At 36.5% G+C, this 17,766-nt stretch overlaps 1 protein-coding gene across 1 annotated transcript; it reads left to right on the top strand.

The window, feature by feature from the left end:
• Positions 1-2,324: 2,324 nt before the first annotated feature.
• plekhd1 (pleckstrin homology domain containing, family D (with coiled-coil domains) member 1) lies at positions 2,325-17,301 on the top strand. Its single transcript, XM_046855673.1, has 13 exons — positions 2,325-2,431; positions 4,104-4,197; positions 4,343-4,432; positions 4,524-4,600; positions 6,640-6,731; positions 6,929-6,981; positions 8,641-8,735; positions 9,513-9,606; positions 10,628-10,821; positions 12,711-12,843; positions 14,664-14,808; positions 16,058-16,201; positions 16,625-17,301. The coding sequence occupies exons 1-13, from the start codon at positions 2,325-2,327 to the stop codon at positions 16,783-16,785; spliced, it is 1,479 nt and encodes a 492-aa protein (XP_046711629.1). The 3' UTR covers positions 16,786-17,301.
• Positions 17,302-17,766: the final 465 nt, after the last annotated feature.

Raw genomic sequence — 17,766 nt, forward strand, 5'->3', positions numbered from 1 at the left:
CCACTGCTTAAGCAAGACCCTTAAACCTCAACTGCTCTATTGTATAAATGAGATATAGTAAGTCACTTTGTATGTAAGCATCTCCCAAATGCTATAAATGTAAATGTTGAGTTTTCAGTAAACAGGGTTTTGTGCCAAAGGGTAACGACCTCGTTAGGCTGCAGAACTTTTTTCTATGTTTGCTGAGTCTCTAACATTCTTCAACTCCAAAGTGAACATGACATTTTCTTCGTCAAATCAGTGCCTCCCACATAGAATCATATATTTACATACCGAAGACAGAATAGTGAAATGTGGAAAAAGAGGAAGTCTAAAAACGTATTTATTCACTAACTTACTTGTTCCAAGATTAAACCACTTTAATTGCATTGCGGGGGTGAAATTATTTTGTTTATCATGTGGAACTAGAAGTTCAGAATGAGTATTAAGTTCAGTTGCTATGTAGCTTGAACGTCATACCTATTTTTTAATCTGCCCAATTGTTTATTTCATTTTTTAACAACTGTGAAATGCAGTGGTGGATGAAGTGCAAAAACCATGTCACTGAGTTGCTCCTTTTAAACTTTCACTTGAGTAAAAGTACAAAAGCCTTCAAATGTACTTAAGAATCCAAAGTACTATGATTTTTTATGGCTATAATGTTACTCTCAGCACACCAGTCTATTAATAGAATGGTCCTAATGAGCCAAACACTGATTGAAATTATCATAAACCCCAAAAGCTACTTTTCAACCACTTAAAAAAAATCACAAGTCAGGAGTTTCTTTCATTATTTATTTCTTTCAAAATGTTCTGCTTGCTGTTGAACTGATGCTAAGCTGTATGCTGGTGATGAGTAAATACCACCAAGCGGCAATCAAAACAAGTTGAAAACAGAGCCCGCGCTCAACCCTTTCTGCGTGCTTGACCGGTTACATTTTTTTTTAAAGGAACAACTGATTGCGCAAAATGTAGTTGAGTAAAAAGTACGAAATCTGTCTTTAAAATGTAGTGAAACTAAAGACCCCTCAAATGGGAAAACTTCAGTAAAGTACAGATACATGAAAAAGCTACCAAAGTCTTCTTCTTCTTCTTATGGACCATTAGGGGTCGCTACAGCGGATCATCCATCTCCACATTCCCCCTGTCCTCTACATCTGCCTCTTACACACCAACTACCTGCATGTCTTCCCTCACCACATCCATGAACCTCCTCCTTGGGCTTCCTCTTTTCCTCCTTTCTGGTGGCTCCATCCTCAGCATTCTCCTACCGATATACCCCATGTCCCTTCTCTGAACATGTCCAAACCATTTTAATCTTGCCTCCCTCACCTTGTCTCCAAAACGTCCTACATGTGCTGTCCCACTAATAAACTCATTTCTAATCCTGTCCATCGTCGCCACTCCCAACAAAAACCTCAACATCTTCAGCTCTGCTACCTCCAGCTCCACCTCCTGTCTTTTACTCAATGTCACTGTCTTTAAACCATACAACATCTCAGGTCTCACCACAGTCCTATAAACTTTCCCTTTCACTCTAAAGTACAGTAATGAATTACATTTACTTCCTTACTGTCCACCACTGGTGAAATGGAAATGGTGTATATTTCCAAAGGTGAGTAATTTTAATGATTTGAGTGACCGTAGGACACATTAAAAGATTATTTACCTTGCCAACAAACCACTTTACTTCATGGCATACATGTATAAATAAAGGAAGCCATGTTTGATCCAGGGATCTCTGGTATCTTTTATGCAGGACTTCACTTAGTAGTAGCATATTGATGTCTCTTAGTGGAATTATGCACGTTGGAGTTTCTGCTGAGTGATTGCATCAAGTGCTCTCAGATCTGCAGCATAGATTCCATATAAACAGGCTGTGATGGCTTGCCTGTCTGTCGTTAATGTGCATCAGTGAAAAACAGCTCGAATGCCGTGAACCTGGCATGCAGAAAGCCTTAAAGCAGATTAATGCACTGGGAAAGTGGACCGTTGCTATTCTACAGGAAGTGCCAGCGTTGCTTTGGTCGCAATGATTAAAACCGAGACGACTTGTACAAGTCATCTTAATAAGTGTCATATGAGACATCTATTGACCATCTTTCAGATTTAGAAACTCCGCCGTGCTCAACTCGGTCTCCTTCTTGCTCATTTATATATCTGATGCCTCTATTGACGTCCACATCATTCTGCCTCGTCGAGTTATTGGAAGGTTCCTAATTGACTTTGTGTGTGTCTGCTTTAGACTCTCTCCTGCTTATGTTAACCCCCTACACCCACCTCTTTGAAAACGACAGGCGTGTTTTTTCTCCTCCGAGCTCCTTTTATTTCCTGCCCTGATCTCCATGGAGCAGCCCGACTCCAGCATCCCGGATATCAGGAGTAAAGTGCAGCTGCATGGCGTGCTGTGGAAAAGAGCCTCCGGAAGACCATCAGCCAAATGGGCTCGGAGGTAATGCGGGGATCTGGTCGAGATAAGGGGTTGGACGTATTACTATTTTGCAGTTTGTACTAGTGTTAAATGCGTGATAGTCTGAGCTTTTGAATGAATAAAGGAGTTTGTGTGTTGTTTGTATACATAGGTTTATTTAGGGATTTTAATCATCTAAATGGGTTTTTTCCTAAAGATGATGAGTCATGCAGGCGGACTCAAGGTAGAGGAAGTATAGAGCAATTTATGTACTTTTTTTACTCTGTCCTAGAACAGAGAATGTATTTATCATTATTACCTGTGTAGTGCCTGAGGTTCGTTATTGGTCCTGGTACTTTATTTTCTTAATTTTCTTCATTATCTTCACATTTAAAAAAGAGTCCAAAATCTTTATTCTCTTTGTACAGACTAAACAGTGTGCATCATAAAGTGTATTGATAAATGTATTAAAATCACCAACTTAATACTGACGAGTGATAAATGAATAGGGAAAAATCTCAAAGCCTCCAAAACAGCTCTGTAGAGACTCTGTTTCAGATCCAAGTCTCTTGAACTATATTGAATTAATGTGTAAAAATTCTTCTTATTGATTGATTCATTTTGAAAGTATAGAATGTCTAATACATCATTCAATAAAAAAATCCCATCGGTGGACAATTGGATTGTGATCTGCTTACTATAAAGGCTAAAGCACAAAGTTTTTACATTGTTATCATCCCCTTTCACTGTAGATCAGAGCCAACATTGAAGAGATCACTCCTATCAGGAAAGAAATGTTACATCATAAATGTGATCAATGAGAAGAAGAATTGACTGCATTGATTAAATGTTGTAGAGGGTCCATGAAACAAGGAAGAACTCAATCGGGAAAAAGATGCTCCTCAGAACTTTGCCATATCAGCGATTACAAGACTATTTTTAATTTATTTATTGATTGATTTTAATCAGCTTATGTGGAGTATCTGACAGAAGTCAATGTGAATGAGTTTTTAGTGTAGGAAGGGTTGTGTAGTAAAATAAATGCAAAACATTGTGTATGCCGGTAATTGCCAAATACAGTTGTAACTACAGCTGCAGTTATGGAAAATAAATCAAGGAGGGAATTTGGTAGCTCAATAGTTAATGCCTTGAGTCACTGATTGGAAGCCACAGTATCACCAAGCTTCCACTGTTCGGCCTATGAGCAAGCCCCCTAATCCTCTCCTGCACCAGGGGCTCTGTATCATCTCTCACCCTGTTTCTAATAAGCTGGGATATGTAAAGAAAGAATTCCACTGTGCTGTAATGTATATGTGACAGATGACAGTATCTTATCAATTAGGGAAGTTGTAGCTCAGTGGTTAAAGCTCTGGATAACTCCTTGGAAGGTCATGGGTTTAAACCTTTGGATTTGCCAAGCTGCCACCCTTGGGACCCCCAAACAAGGCCCCCTTGACCCTCTCTATCCTCTAGGGGCACTGTAACATGGCTGCATTTTGAAGCCAGCTGCCTTAATCGCTTAGATATGTGACAAAATAACAATTTCCTTGTGGGTTCAATAAAGTATTTTAAAAAAATAATAAAAAATATAGATTTTGAACAATATTCATCAAGAATTTTACAGCAGTGTATTTGCAATGATCAAATGCTGAATTATGGCTAAATGAATAGTACATGCATTACATTGAATATCTTTTTCTTTCAAATTAAATAGATTCTTTATTATCAAAGACAGCTTTCTGCTCTACTATGCTGAGAGCGAGAAAAGAAACTTTGAAGCTAACAGATACTTCAACATCCATCCAAAGGTGAGTGTCCGTTTTCATTCTAAAATTCAATCCGAAATCCGAACAACATTTGCTGCTAATATTAGTCATATCCCTCCAGCTTGTTGTCTGTTTCTTTCTTTCTTTCTTTTTTTGTTGTTTACTTACAATCCTGTTGTTTTCACAGGGAGTTATTCCTCTCGGTGGATGTGTGGTTGAGCCTAAGGAGGATCAGGGCATGCCTTTTACCATGGTTATAAATCATGAGGAATTTAATGTATGATTAATTCTTTTGGTTGCACTTGGGCACCTAAAAATACACCAGACAAGAAATTCTTACCAAAGTCTGATTTTATCATCCTTTACAGGGGGATATAGTGTTAGCAGCTGATTCCGAGTCAGAGCAAAGCCAGTGGCTGGAGATGCTGGAGGAATCAGGCAAAGTGTGAGCCTAAGTACTTAAGTGCATACAGTTAAGTGCAAAGGTTTGCATGCCTGTAGGATTAAAAATAATAATTTGTTTGTCTATTTTTGGTGAATGATTTATTAAGTCAGGGTTGTATGGGATCTGGGGGTTTATTCCAGGAATACTGGGGTGGGGGGGAGGAGGAGGTACAGGCACAAAAAGCTATCTCAAGCACCTGAAACAAAAAGCAAGTTCATTTATAGTAGGGAAAACATTCAGTCCCTTCCTTCTGTCACATCATCTATTCAGACTGTTGCCATTGCAAGAGGTTTGGGCTTTAAATTAAACCTGGACCGTGCCCGAGATAGTTTGACCCCAACCCTCTATATTTTAAGGCAAACATGAACCAAAAATAGTTGTTTTCTCCCTTCAGCTTTCTCACTGCAATCTGCTGTATTTACAAAAAAAAAAAAAAAATTCTTTTTAGAACACGAGTGCGAAAGAGAAAAAAGCCCTTAATTCCCAGTTATGAAACTTTGCTGGGTAAAAAAACAGGAGTAATATAACACAAATTCCTCTGGGAACTCTGACTTCATCATGATAGAGTTCACAGAAAGTGCTGCACAAACATATCTTTATCAATACGAGTTGTGAAGGAGGAGAAACGACATCGGCAGGTTTTTTTTGCTTCTCATTGTGCACAATTGCTAACTAGCTAAATTCAAGTGTGTGCACAAGTTGTGTTTTTGAAAAACAAACAAGCAAATTAAAAAAATATATATGTGTGTGTTTGTGTGTACATATTTTACTCTATTATAATTAATAATAGTATTAATAATAATTATATTATACTATAATATACTATATTATAATCACTAGCAGGCTGTGCATTTGGTACCTGAGCCATTTTACTAAAGCAAGAAACCCAGTTAAGACTCCAAACCTCTACACTACAACATTTCTCTTCCTCCATAGGCAAAAAAAGTCTAACTCAGATGTATTAATGTGTGCAGTGGGCTACAGTTGTGTTTTGACAGTCGACCTTGGCTGAAACAGTTTCCCTCTAACCAACCAATCAGAGGACAGAAAAATGTTGACGCTATTCTAGGCCAGCTAGCTGACTCTCTGAGGCAAATTTGAAATCTAATTGGTTAAAGAAACAGAGTTATTGGTAATGTAGTCTAAGGTAAAAGAGCCAGCAGAACAGACTTTAAAGGCCCTGGGCAGATTAGATTGACATGGTAGCACATACTGAAATCTGATTGAACAAATATTTATACATCCACATACATGTACTGGAAGCAGTGCAGCCAAGAGAAACGCTACAAAATGAAGAGAATAAACTAATGGGAATAAAAAAATAATTTTTTATTGTTATTGCATAGTGCAGGTACACAGCAACGAAATGCAGTTTAGCATCTCCCAGAAGTGCAATAGTAGCAATTGTGCAAATTGACAAGTGCAAATAAATGCTTGATGAACATGCCATTCCTACTTTCAACATTACAATTCTTAAATTCCAGCCTCCACTAGATTTTTCAAGATTTTGGAGTGTAATTGTTTAGATAGACCATTTAGACACAAGAGCATTACTGAGGTCAGGGACGCCAACCTTTTGTCTTTTATGAATCTCAAGTTCTCGATAGGGTTGGAGCTTCTTAGTAGCACTAAAGGCAAACCTAAATGCTACAGCATAAAGAAATTTGCATGCTTCCAACATTGTGACAAGAACCACACATGGGTGTGATGGCCAAGGAATGCTTGGAATGCTTTTGCACTATACAGTAGATGGGTTAAAAATTTCATTTCATCATACTTATTTAAAAATGCCTTTTAAATTAATTTCAAGTTTTCATACATACCTAATATTAGTCAAAGGTTTGTAAATGACTGGAATAAAGCAGGATTTATTGTTCATGCACAGCAAATGAACGAATGCATGCTCATAACTCATATCTAAATATAATTTTATTATTTGACCAAACTCTATTACGGCAGTTCAGAGCTGGAAAAGCGAGACGTATAGCTATAGTAACGCTGTGTGTTGCGTAATTTGTAATGTGATGATCTATTTTCAGCACCTGGAAGAACGCCCAGCTGGGAGAGGCTATGATTGAGAGTCTAGAGGCCCAGGGACTGCAGTTGGCCAAAGAGAAACAGGAGTACCTGGGTGAGGATTATGGATGCCTCAGCGTCACGGCTGAACTCGATTATTTTCCGTGGAAATGCTGTGTTTTACATTTCAAAACTCAATGTTGGTAAAAGAAATAACACTAAGAGTAATACATTCATACACATATACAGTCAATTAAAACTGATAATGACTTGAATTAAAAAACTGTATAACTGTGCTCTTTTTCTCTTCAGATAAACTGATGGTCGAGACTGAGGAACTGAGCTTACAGAGAGAACAGAAGGCGGTTAGTAATAAGATATTTTAAACCTACACACACCAAGTTGTTGTTTTTGCTTTTTCTTAGTGTATTATTATTTGCTGTGATTCTATGGACTTACAGTGTGTTTTATGATGCCAAATACAATAAAAGGAGACGTTTCTGGACACTATTTTCTGCCTGGCTTTTCCAGCCATACATTGTTTTTCCCAAAACTATTACCAAGCAGTTTGAAGCACACACATGTATGTGGGAGCATTAAATTTCCCCTTGACCCAAACCTCTTCCAGCATGACAGGGCCCCTGTACACAAATCCAAGCTTCATGAAGATATGGTTTGCATGGGTTGGAGTAAAATGTTTTGAGCACCCTGCTGTAGAGCTCTGATCTCAACCTTATTGAACAATTTTGGGATGAATGTGAACGCTGACTGCACCCCAGGCCTTCTCACCTCACCTACATCAGTACCTGACTTTACTTACACCAACGTATGTTGCCTGAATGAGCAAAAATCTCCACACTCCAAAATCTAGTGGAGCATCTGAGGAAATGGGGACTAATTGTAGAATGTGACGTTAACAAAGCATATGGTTGGGTGTCTACAAAGATTTGTATCTTGAATTGAGTCTTGTATGATTTATTTAATTAATCAAATTGATTATTGTCAAATGAACATAGTATATCCATGCGTAAGATTACCAAAACCTATTTCTAGATTTGAAACAGTTTTGTTTCTCCAGCTATTTTTCTGAAACCTCAGACAATACAGAAACACATACTATGTAAAAATCTACTGAGCTTTAACCTGTTTTGTTATTTTTATTTATGTCTTTCACCCAAAAACCTTTAAAATATATGGTATACATTTATTCAAATCACTCGTAAGAAGAATCTATTCATATGTAAACAATGCCAGTTCCAAAAATAAATCTCATCTCCATATACAATTTCAAACAGATCATTTAGTTACAGGAAACAATATCTGAAGTGTTTTTTTTTCTTTTTCTTTATGTAATCCAGCATTTTTGATCTGGTATTGGACTGATATCAATACTGGGTATCATTTTAGTGGCATCTTTATTAAATATATCTAGAGATATGTTGAATAATGTTAGATTTGTTCTATGGTACTCTTATAATAGTGAATTTAGATATATATTGATTATATTGAATATATTTGCTAAGATTTTTTTTCTCAACCAGTGTGTATCTACACACTGTAGAATGTGTCTAGTGTGTGTGTGTGTGTGTGTGTGTGTGTGTGTGAGATGCCATGGATCTGTATATCCTGCTTTATATATATATATATATATATATATATATATATATATATATATATATATATATATATATATATATATGTACATACATATATACATGCTGTACATATACCTACATATTTATTGCTACTATTTGCACTTCTGGTAGATGCCATGGATATCTATCTATCTATCTATCTATCTATCTATCTATCTATCTATCTATCTATCTATCTATCTATCTATCTATCTATCTATCTATCTATCTATCTATCTATCTATCTATCTATCTAAAACATGCATACATCCATACATACATACATACATTCCTACATTCCTCAGCCCACCTCTATTTACTCCAATCCACCAGAAGAACACAACGACTGTATGACCTTTGCGTATGTGTGTCTGTGCAAACACTATGTAGGAACTGGAGCGGCTGAATCAGGTGCTGGAGAAAGAGAAGCAGAGGTTTGAGGAGGTCCTGGTGGAGCTTCGAGCTGAGCAGGAGCAGATCAAGCGGTGTGTGTGTCAGTCTCTGCAAATCACTGCATGGAATTAACCTCGTGTTTCATCTTTACCATTTAACTGCACAGGTGTCGATTAATTTTCAAAAACATAATTTAAATCAGAGCTTTAATTCATTTTTGTTTTTCTAGTAACATTTCAGGTACAGACATTATAAGGATGGAGACATAATATACAGCTGATATTTAATGATTTTTTTAATTTTAAAATAAAAATTTAATTTTTTTTTCTTTAATTGTTTGTTATTGTAGTGATTTTTATTGACCATTTATAGGAGCATTTAAGCTTTTTTGGTTCTGGAAAAGAAAGAGAGAGATTAAAATATAAAAAATACATACATACATACAAAGTCAACTGATCTGTTAACAAATTGCTGCACTATAAGACGAATAAAAGACGTGGGAATGTGCTGTTACAGGACAACATTTTAAATACATTTTCTGTGTTTCCCCCCATTGTTTTTAATTTACTAAAAGCTGTAGCAGTGCTAAAGCAAAGCACGGAAAGTATATTAATAAATGTCAGTTTTTCATCAGTACGAGATGAGCATGAAAACTGTGCTAGGATACTTACATTACCATTTAAATGAAATATATGGTGGTACAATGAATTTAGATTCAATGTAGTGCGTCATGAAGAAACATTTTTCATGTGACAAATGGAACAGTGTACTAAAGTAGAGCTACTGACGCAATTATATTTTTATCTTATTTTTAGTAAGTAAAATCTCAAATATTTTGACGCCGCTGTAATGCTGCAGTGTGTTTTCAGGGATTTGGATGGAACAGCTCGGTCACTGAAAGGAGTCGAGTCTGAGAAAGAGGAGCTTAACCATCTGACCGTTCGGCTCCAGCGGTCTCTAGAGGTACGCAGCTTCTTTAGAAATGTATCAGAACTACTACTGATAATGCTTTTGAGTATACAGTGATCAGACATAACATTAAAAGGACTGACAGGTGACATGAAAAACACTGATTATATCATTGCAGTGGTACCTGTGAAGGGTATATTCAGTAAGGAAACATTCAGTTCTCAAAGTTGATGTGTTGAAACCTGGAAAAATGGGCAAGTGTAAGTATTTAAGTGACTTCATAGCCAAATTATGATTTTTGTTCTGTTCTGATTATGTATTATCTAATGGCAATGGCCTCAATGAGCATGATCATGCAGCCACAGGTGTTGGCTTGGCCTCAAAATTCCTCAGATCTTAATCTGATTGAGCATGCTGGACAAACATGTGTGTCCCCATGAAGACCCCACCTCACAATCTGCAGTACTTAAAGAACCTAATGGAAACATCCTGGTTCCAGATACCACAACACACCTTCAAAGGACTTAACGGTTCAATTGTGTTTTGGAGGCACAAGTTGGACCTACATGATATTAAGCTTGAGGTTTTAATGACATCACTGAACAGTGTATACTCAATACTGTATATACTCCATGTATATTTATGCATGTATATACAGTATGTATATCTACACTATGTGGACAAAAGTATTAGAAAACCTGACTGGTAGAATTAAAATGAAAATCTCCTGAACTAGGAGACTTAAACCTGTTCCAGCATGGCAGTGTTCCTGTGCACAAACTAAGCAGCATGAACGTATGGTTTACATGGTTTGGAGTGGAAGATCTTAAGTGGCCTAAGCCCTGACCTTAAAGGGTACATACCCTTGCAGTTGAATGAGCAAAAATGTGAATCTTATAGTTAGGTGTCCACAAACCTTTGTTCACATAATCTATCTGTCTGTCTGTCTGTCTGTCTGTCTGTCTGTCTGTCTGTCTGTCTGTCTGGATGGATGGATGGATGGATAGATAGATAAGTTTGTTTTGTTATAAGTGAGCACTAATGTGTGTAAGCAATGTGTCATGTGACTGCTCAGGAGCTCTCTAAGGAAAAACAGCGTACACTGGACATGCTCCGAGAGAAAGAGGTGGGCAGAATTGATTCGACGGACCAGGCTTCTGCTCCAGACCCTAAACACCCAAAACCACAGGAGCAGCTACAGGGCAACCTGAGAAACATCGAAGAGCACATGTCATGTCTACTCTGTGAAAAGAAGCAGGCAGAAGAGAGGTATAAAAAAGAATAATAATAGAAAGCTTGAAGATTTTTTTCTCATGTGTTCTGTTTTTAGATAATTCTCCATGATATATTTTGAAAAAGCCACAGAGTATTAAAACAAAAATATTAATAAAACCACGATATTAAAATGTACTAGTTTTTCTGATAACAGTGTTGTTAAATTCTTGATGCTGACCCACAAATGGTTTTTTTTTTCACAGCAGTTTTGATAGTTACGGCTGCAAGCAGAATCACAGGTTTAATTTTTAAAAATGTAAAATTTCTTAACAACTTTTTTTCTACAGAAACTTTTAAAAAATGCAACTGTTGCTAATGTGCTACTTTTTTGTGAGGACACTTTTTGTCTGGAAGGAGTTTCCAGTGTTAGAACTTTGTATTAGTCGGAGTTACAGCTACAAGATACAGCTACAGGTTTAAGATTTCTGCAGGAGAAAAGAACTTAATTTCATGAGAAACCTAACAAGTTTTGGTTTCCTTAATTTGAAAAAGACAGAAAATAATAGAGCATGGTTACGCTTTTATCATTGTAATTTTAGCTATAAGTGTGACTTAAGTAGTATAAGTATAATTAAAATGCCCTTTACTTTTATAAAATTGATGATAATAATGGAATTTTTCTATATATCATTGGCAGTCATATAGCAGCTAGTTTTAGGGCATTATGACATACTTTTGGTATAATCCTTTCTTTAATCCAATCTAATCCAATCTAATGTCTGGAAGGAATCTTTAATGTCAGAACTGTGTATTAATTAGAAGCACAGCTGCGGGTTTAAGATTTCTGACAGACAAAACAATTTCTAACTTTCATGAGAAACATGATAAGCTTTGTTTCGTTTTCTATTTTCTTGTTTTAAAAATAGAGCCAGGTTTAATGTTTTATAATTGTTATTGTAGTTGTAAGTGTAACTTAAATGTAACTATAATTAAAATGCTCAGATTTTTTATTATTGGAATTATCACAAATGATTTCTTATGTATTTCCAGTCATTTAGCAACTAGTTTCACTGTATGATGACAAACCTTTGGTATGATCTTTACTATAATCCAATCCAGACTCAAATACAAACATCATGCTATCTGCCCCTCATAAATCTAGTTTTCAATCTAGTTGATGAATCCAGCAGTCCAGTCCAATTGGTTCAGCAGTCCAATTTTGCTTTGTCAAACTGCATGTACAGGAATGAACCAATATGCCTGACTCAGGCCTACACTAGTGTTAATGGAGGCTGGAGGCAGCTAAGTGGAAATATCCATTGATTTGCAAACAGCCATCATATTGATCAGACACCAATGAACAAAGCACAGCAGTGAGGATATAGACTGCCCTGGAGCTAGAAATTACTTTTGTGACTGCATAACTCTTTTACTTCAGCTAATTTTGCTTAATGACCTCTGAGGTAATTACAGCTGTATCTAGCTGAAGGCTTTAATAATAATTAGTTGAACATATCACTTATCTATGTTTATTGTTCTTTGATTTATACCGTATATCTATTATTCGCTGTTGTTTTATAAATATCAGGTACTGGTAATAAAGACTCCGATTGATATCAGAAAACTTCACCACATTAGTGATATTTTTTTGTAAAAACATAATTAATACAAGTCTCGCTGTTTCAACTGCTTCTATTGAAAATTCAACACGTTCTGACCAATCAGATTTGAGAATTCAACAGCATTGTGATTGAGAAGATTTTAAATGCTTAGCATATTGCTTGCATCTGAAAGTGTGTACAAATGTCAAAATGTATTATAGGTAACTGTTTGATATTCTTTATTGTGTTTACAGTATGTAATAGTGTAATTTTCTTTTCATATATTACTGACACTACCCTCAGTGTAGGATGTTGAGAGCTGCTCTGTGTCTCCCTCTGCAGGCTGAGACAGAATGAGCAGCGAGCTCATGTACTGCAGGAGGAGAGAGAGTTTTACTCGAGTCAGGCTCAAGCACTTCAGCAGTCCCTCAGTCAGCTAACAGCTGATAAACAGCAGGCTGAAGCTGAGCTCAAGGTGGGTCCCTTGCTTATAATTACTTCATCTGTATTGCACCCTGAGGCATGAAACGGAGTAGCGAGGACTCCACACTGTGTCAAGCAGTAATATAGGTGTGAACAGTTGGATACTACTTTCTTTTTCTTTTTTTCTTCTGAGGACACATATTTGATTTAGCCCAACAGAGACCCCATTTTTTTCTTGGAATATAGAGCATACAGTACACTAGCGGTCGACCAGTGGATTTTACCGATAGCTAGGTTGGATCATACTTGCCAATAACCAATTAATCAACAGATAGTTTTTAAAATTGACACTGAATAAAAAGAAACATAACACATTAAATAAAACCGTACTTTATTTTCAATATAAAAAAAAAAAACTGTACTGAATCATGAAAATGTGCTAAATGAATATACTAATAATGGTAATAAATATTGAGGAAAATAAAAGTATAAAATATATATGTATGCAAAGTGAAACAACTCCAAATAAATAAAAACATTGACATCCAAAATGAATTAAAAAAGACACTTTAAATAAACATTATTTCAGTATTTTGCCACCAGGGGCCGCTCTTATGCTGTATAACACAACCCGGAAAAACTATATGTATGGATTTTGGAGATATATCCAGCAGTCATCTATCGGTGCTGATTAATTAGTAAAACCTCTTGTATACACTAATAAACAAATGTACAATAGAGCATGTGAGCATCAAAACTTAATCATAAAGCAATGTCAGCTGGCCTGGTCTGATGAATTACATTATGTTTTGTCATGTGGATGACCAGGTGTGTGAGTCACTTACCTGAGGAAGAGATTGCACTAGAATGAAAGAAATTATGGGAGGAAGACAAGCCAGCAATATGATGCCTTGGGTCCTGACATTGTTGTTGATCAAGATACAATCCTTTATGGAAATGGTAATAACTTATTTACCAAGATAATGCTTCCTGCTACACTGCATACATTCTTCAGGAATGGTTTGAGGAGCCAAGAGTTCAAGGTGTTGGCTTCTAAATTCCCCAGATTTTAATCGGATTGAGCATCTATGGGATCTGACAAGCAGGTTTGACCCATGGAGACCTTACTTTGCAACCTGCAAGACTTAAAAGATTTACTACTTAACATTTTGGTGCCAGATCCGCTAGCACACTTTAAGAGGTCTTGTGGAGTCCATGCCTTGACAGGTCACAGCTGTTTTGCCAGCACATGTGGGACCTACTCATTATTTGGCTGGTGGTTTTAATGTTATCATGACACCAGCATATGTCAAATATCACATTCCTAACATAATACCATTTCAACTATTTTTTTCATTTTGTGATTATTATGGAATATCAGTGAAACTTGGCACATTTTCAAGGCATGTTTAAAGTCTTCATTATGTGCATTTGGCCCAAACACGGACTCAAATGTTTCCTTTACATCATACATCACTAAAAAACAAAAAACAAAGTAAAAATTCAGTCCTTTCAGATCAAATGCGGAGTCTTAGAGACTGTAATGGCGTTTCTGTGCGCTTCTCACAACCTAATCTGCTATTACATTTCATAGAATCTCTTTTCTCTCGCTTCTCTCTCCTCTCTCTGCACATATATCCATTATCATTAAGTTACTTCTGAGTGGGGAAAAACTTAATCGATGGTTCATCTCCACACTCCACTACATCGTTCTTCTCTCCAGTGAAACATTGCTCAACTATACCATCTATGTTCCATACATCTTCCTTTAGGTCCATATAATTATGTCATGTAAGTAATGTATCTGTGTGTGTGTGTGTGTGTGTGTGTGTGTGTGTGTGTGTGTGTGTGTGTGTGTGTGTGTGTGACCAGGCTGAAATGGAATCCAGGGCAGAGTTAGAACGCAGGTTGCAGATGGCAGAGGAGGCCCTAAAGAACCTGGAACAGGGGTTGAACTGTTTGGAGCGCAGCCGAGAAAGAGATGAGAGGATGATAGGAGAAGTCAGCCACCTTCGTAGTGAGTGTACCCAAAAATAACACGTTAATTCGATCCACTATGCTTTTTTGTTTTTTGTAGTTGTTTTGTGTTAATTTCATTCATTTCCATTATAGAGAAGAAAATTTTATTTGCCACACACACACACACACACACACACACACACACACACACACACACACACACTCACTTACACACACTCACACAAACACACACGTATATATATACCATTAGATATACAATAATCCTACATTAAACACATTAAAAAAGTGTTTTATTGTGCCCTTTACAAATAGGTGTACTATAAAAATTCATGTATACAGCATGGACAAAAGTTTGTGGAAACCTGACTATAAGATTTGTACCTGTTTTTGAACCATCCCATTCCACATTCAGTTCCTACTTGTTAATAGCATTCTCTATTCTATTCTATTCTATTGTATTCTATTCTATTCTATGCTTATTTTTCTCGCAACAAACGGGGTAAGTCAGTGTGAAAACCGTACTCACTACAAGGGCAAAGGTGAAAGGTCAAATGTTTGAGCATTACCAAGCTATGAAACAATGTTTAATAAAACCAAGTTAATTAAACTAAAAGAAAGATGGATATGCCTGAATTCAATATTTTAATAACTAACGATGTGTGTTAATGTAGACTATGGATGATATTTGAATATTTAAACCCATGAGAAGGGTGATTTTATGTAGTCATTACTTATCCTCTCCTCATGCTGTTTCTGGTGATGAAATATTGGCATAAACGCAGAACGTTTTGAGAATGGAAAGATTCTGTGTCCTTATTTTTGGTCAGTAAAGCATTAAATAGTGAGATGGTGGTGAGTTTGAAGGGCATTAGAAAAAAATGATTATTTTTTTTTTACAAGTAATGAATGATACAAAAAAAATAGTATTCAATTTAGTCAAAGTAATAAAATTAACTGTAAAAAAAAAGAGATCAAGAAATGAAATAGCTATAAATTAACAAAAATTGAAATTAAATTACAATACAACTGTGACCATTTTTCTTACAGATGAGTAATCCCACTTTCCAACCTGTAAATAAAAAAAGCTGAGGAAATCGAAAAAAAAATAAAGCCACATTTGTTAAGTATCTTGTAATGCTTTTAATCTTAAAAAATGTCAGCCATGAAGGTGAGCTTTTATCCCACATGTGAATATCAGGTCAATATGCAAAAATATGACCTTTTCTATGCTTTTTAATACATTTGCTATTTGAGACATGTTTTTTTTCCCTATCTCTCTTTTTTAGAGTTCTTTGAGGAGTGTATATGTGCTGCAGAGATCGAAGCCAAGCTTCCTGCCATCATGAAGAACTCTGTGTACTTGCATAAAGCTGCCGCTCGCCGAATTAAGAGCTGTCGCATCCAGAGACATGCTTCCAGGCAACAGTGGCGTAAGTGTTTCTCTTTCACACACATGAGGTGCCATCCAATGATACTAGCACCCTTGCTACTGTAAATATGGGCAAAGAAGACTGTGATATCAAACTCTTATGGATATCAAACAATTGCAAACACAATACAGTTTTTCCACAAAAAAATATGTTGCAAAATTATTGGTACTTTTTTTAGTCAGTACTTAACTAAATGTTCTACCTCCCATTCCCAAATAACCTTCTGGGTCTTCTCCTATAATTTTCAATAATAGCAAGGGTGCCAATATTAGTGGCGGGCACTGTACACAGCACACACAAACACACAACGACATCGAGTGCCGCTGTAAAAAAGCACATTTAAAATTCTCTTGCAGTTGCATTCTATATCAGTACATTTATTCAACACCTTCTCATGGTATACTTCTTTTGTATAACTTCCAGGGAAACAATCACAGTCTTTTGCTGGACCACATGGTGAGACTTCCAGTCTGGAGGACCTAAAAGAGGCCACTCAGCATCCAACCTCGGACAGTTGCTTTAGACAGCAAAGCAAAGGATATAAGGCTCTCAGCCAACAAAACACAGTGCAATCTGATGACTGAGATCAGTGCAAGGAACCGACGCCAATCTGGTCTGATTACTGATGTCTAAATGAATAAAGATTTGCACACAGTTTTGGATGTAAATTTGTAAATGGATGAACAGGTTCTTGCTTTTTCGACTAATACCAAATTTTACCTGATCAAAACACACTTAGTCCCCGTTTCAAGTCAAGTCAAGAGGCTTTTATTGCTTTTATTGTTTTATTGGCTTTTATTGGCTTGTTTGCTGTTATAATAACCTCCAATCTTCTGGAAGGATGTTTCACTAAGAGTCCTGGGGTGTATTCAGCATTCCAATTCATACCAAAGATGTTCAACCTTTAAATACGATATCTTCATGGAGCTAGCTTTGTGCACAGGGGCATTGTCATGCTGGAAGAGGTTTGGGTCTCCTAGATGAAGTGAAAGGAAAAAGTAATACTAATGCTATACAACTGTGTGCCTTTAGCTTTGCGGCAATAGTTTGGGAGCAGAACCACATATGTATCCAAATTTGTTTGTCCATATATATATATATATATATATATATATATATATATATATATATATATATATATATATATATATATATATATATATACACACACCAACTAGACATTACATTATGACTACCTGCCTAATATTGCGTTGGACACCCTTTTGCTGACAAAACTGTCCTGACCTGTCGAGCATTAACAGCATTAACTTCTTCAGTAATTTGAGCTACAGGAGCTCGTCTGTTGGATCGGACCACACGGTCCATCCTTCGCTTCTCACGTGCATTGATGAGCCTCGGACGTCCTTTGACCCTGTCACCGGTTCACCAGTGTTTCTTTTTTTGAGCACATTTGATAGATACTCACCACTGCAGACCAGGAACATCCCACATAAGCTGCAGTTTTGGAGAAGCTCTGACCCGGTCGTCTAGACATCACAATTAGGCCTTTGCTCAAATCAAACTCCCTCAAATCAAACTTACCCATTTCTCCTGCTTATCAAATT

The sequence above is a fragment of the Silurus meridionalis genome, chromosome 8, assembly GCF_014805685.1.
Source record: "Silurus meridionalis isolate SWU-2019-XX chromosome 8, ASM1480568v1, whole genome shotgun sequence".
NCBI lineage: Eukaryota > Metazoa > Chordata > Actinopteri > Siluriformes > Siluridae > Silurus > Silurus meridionalis.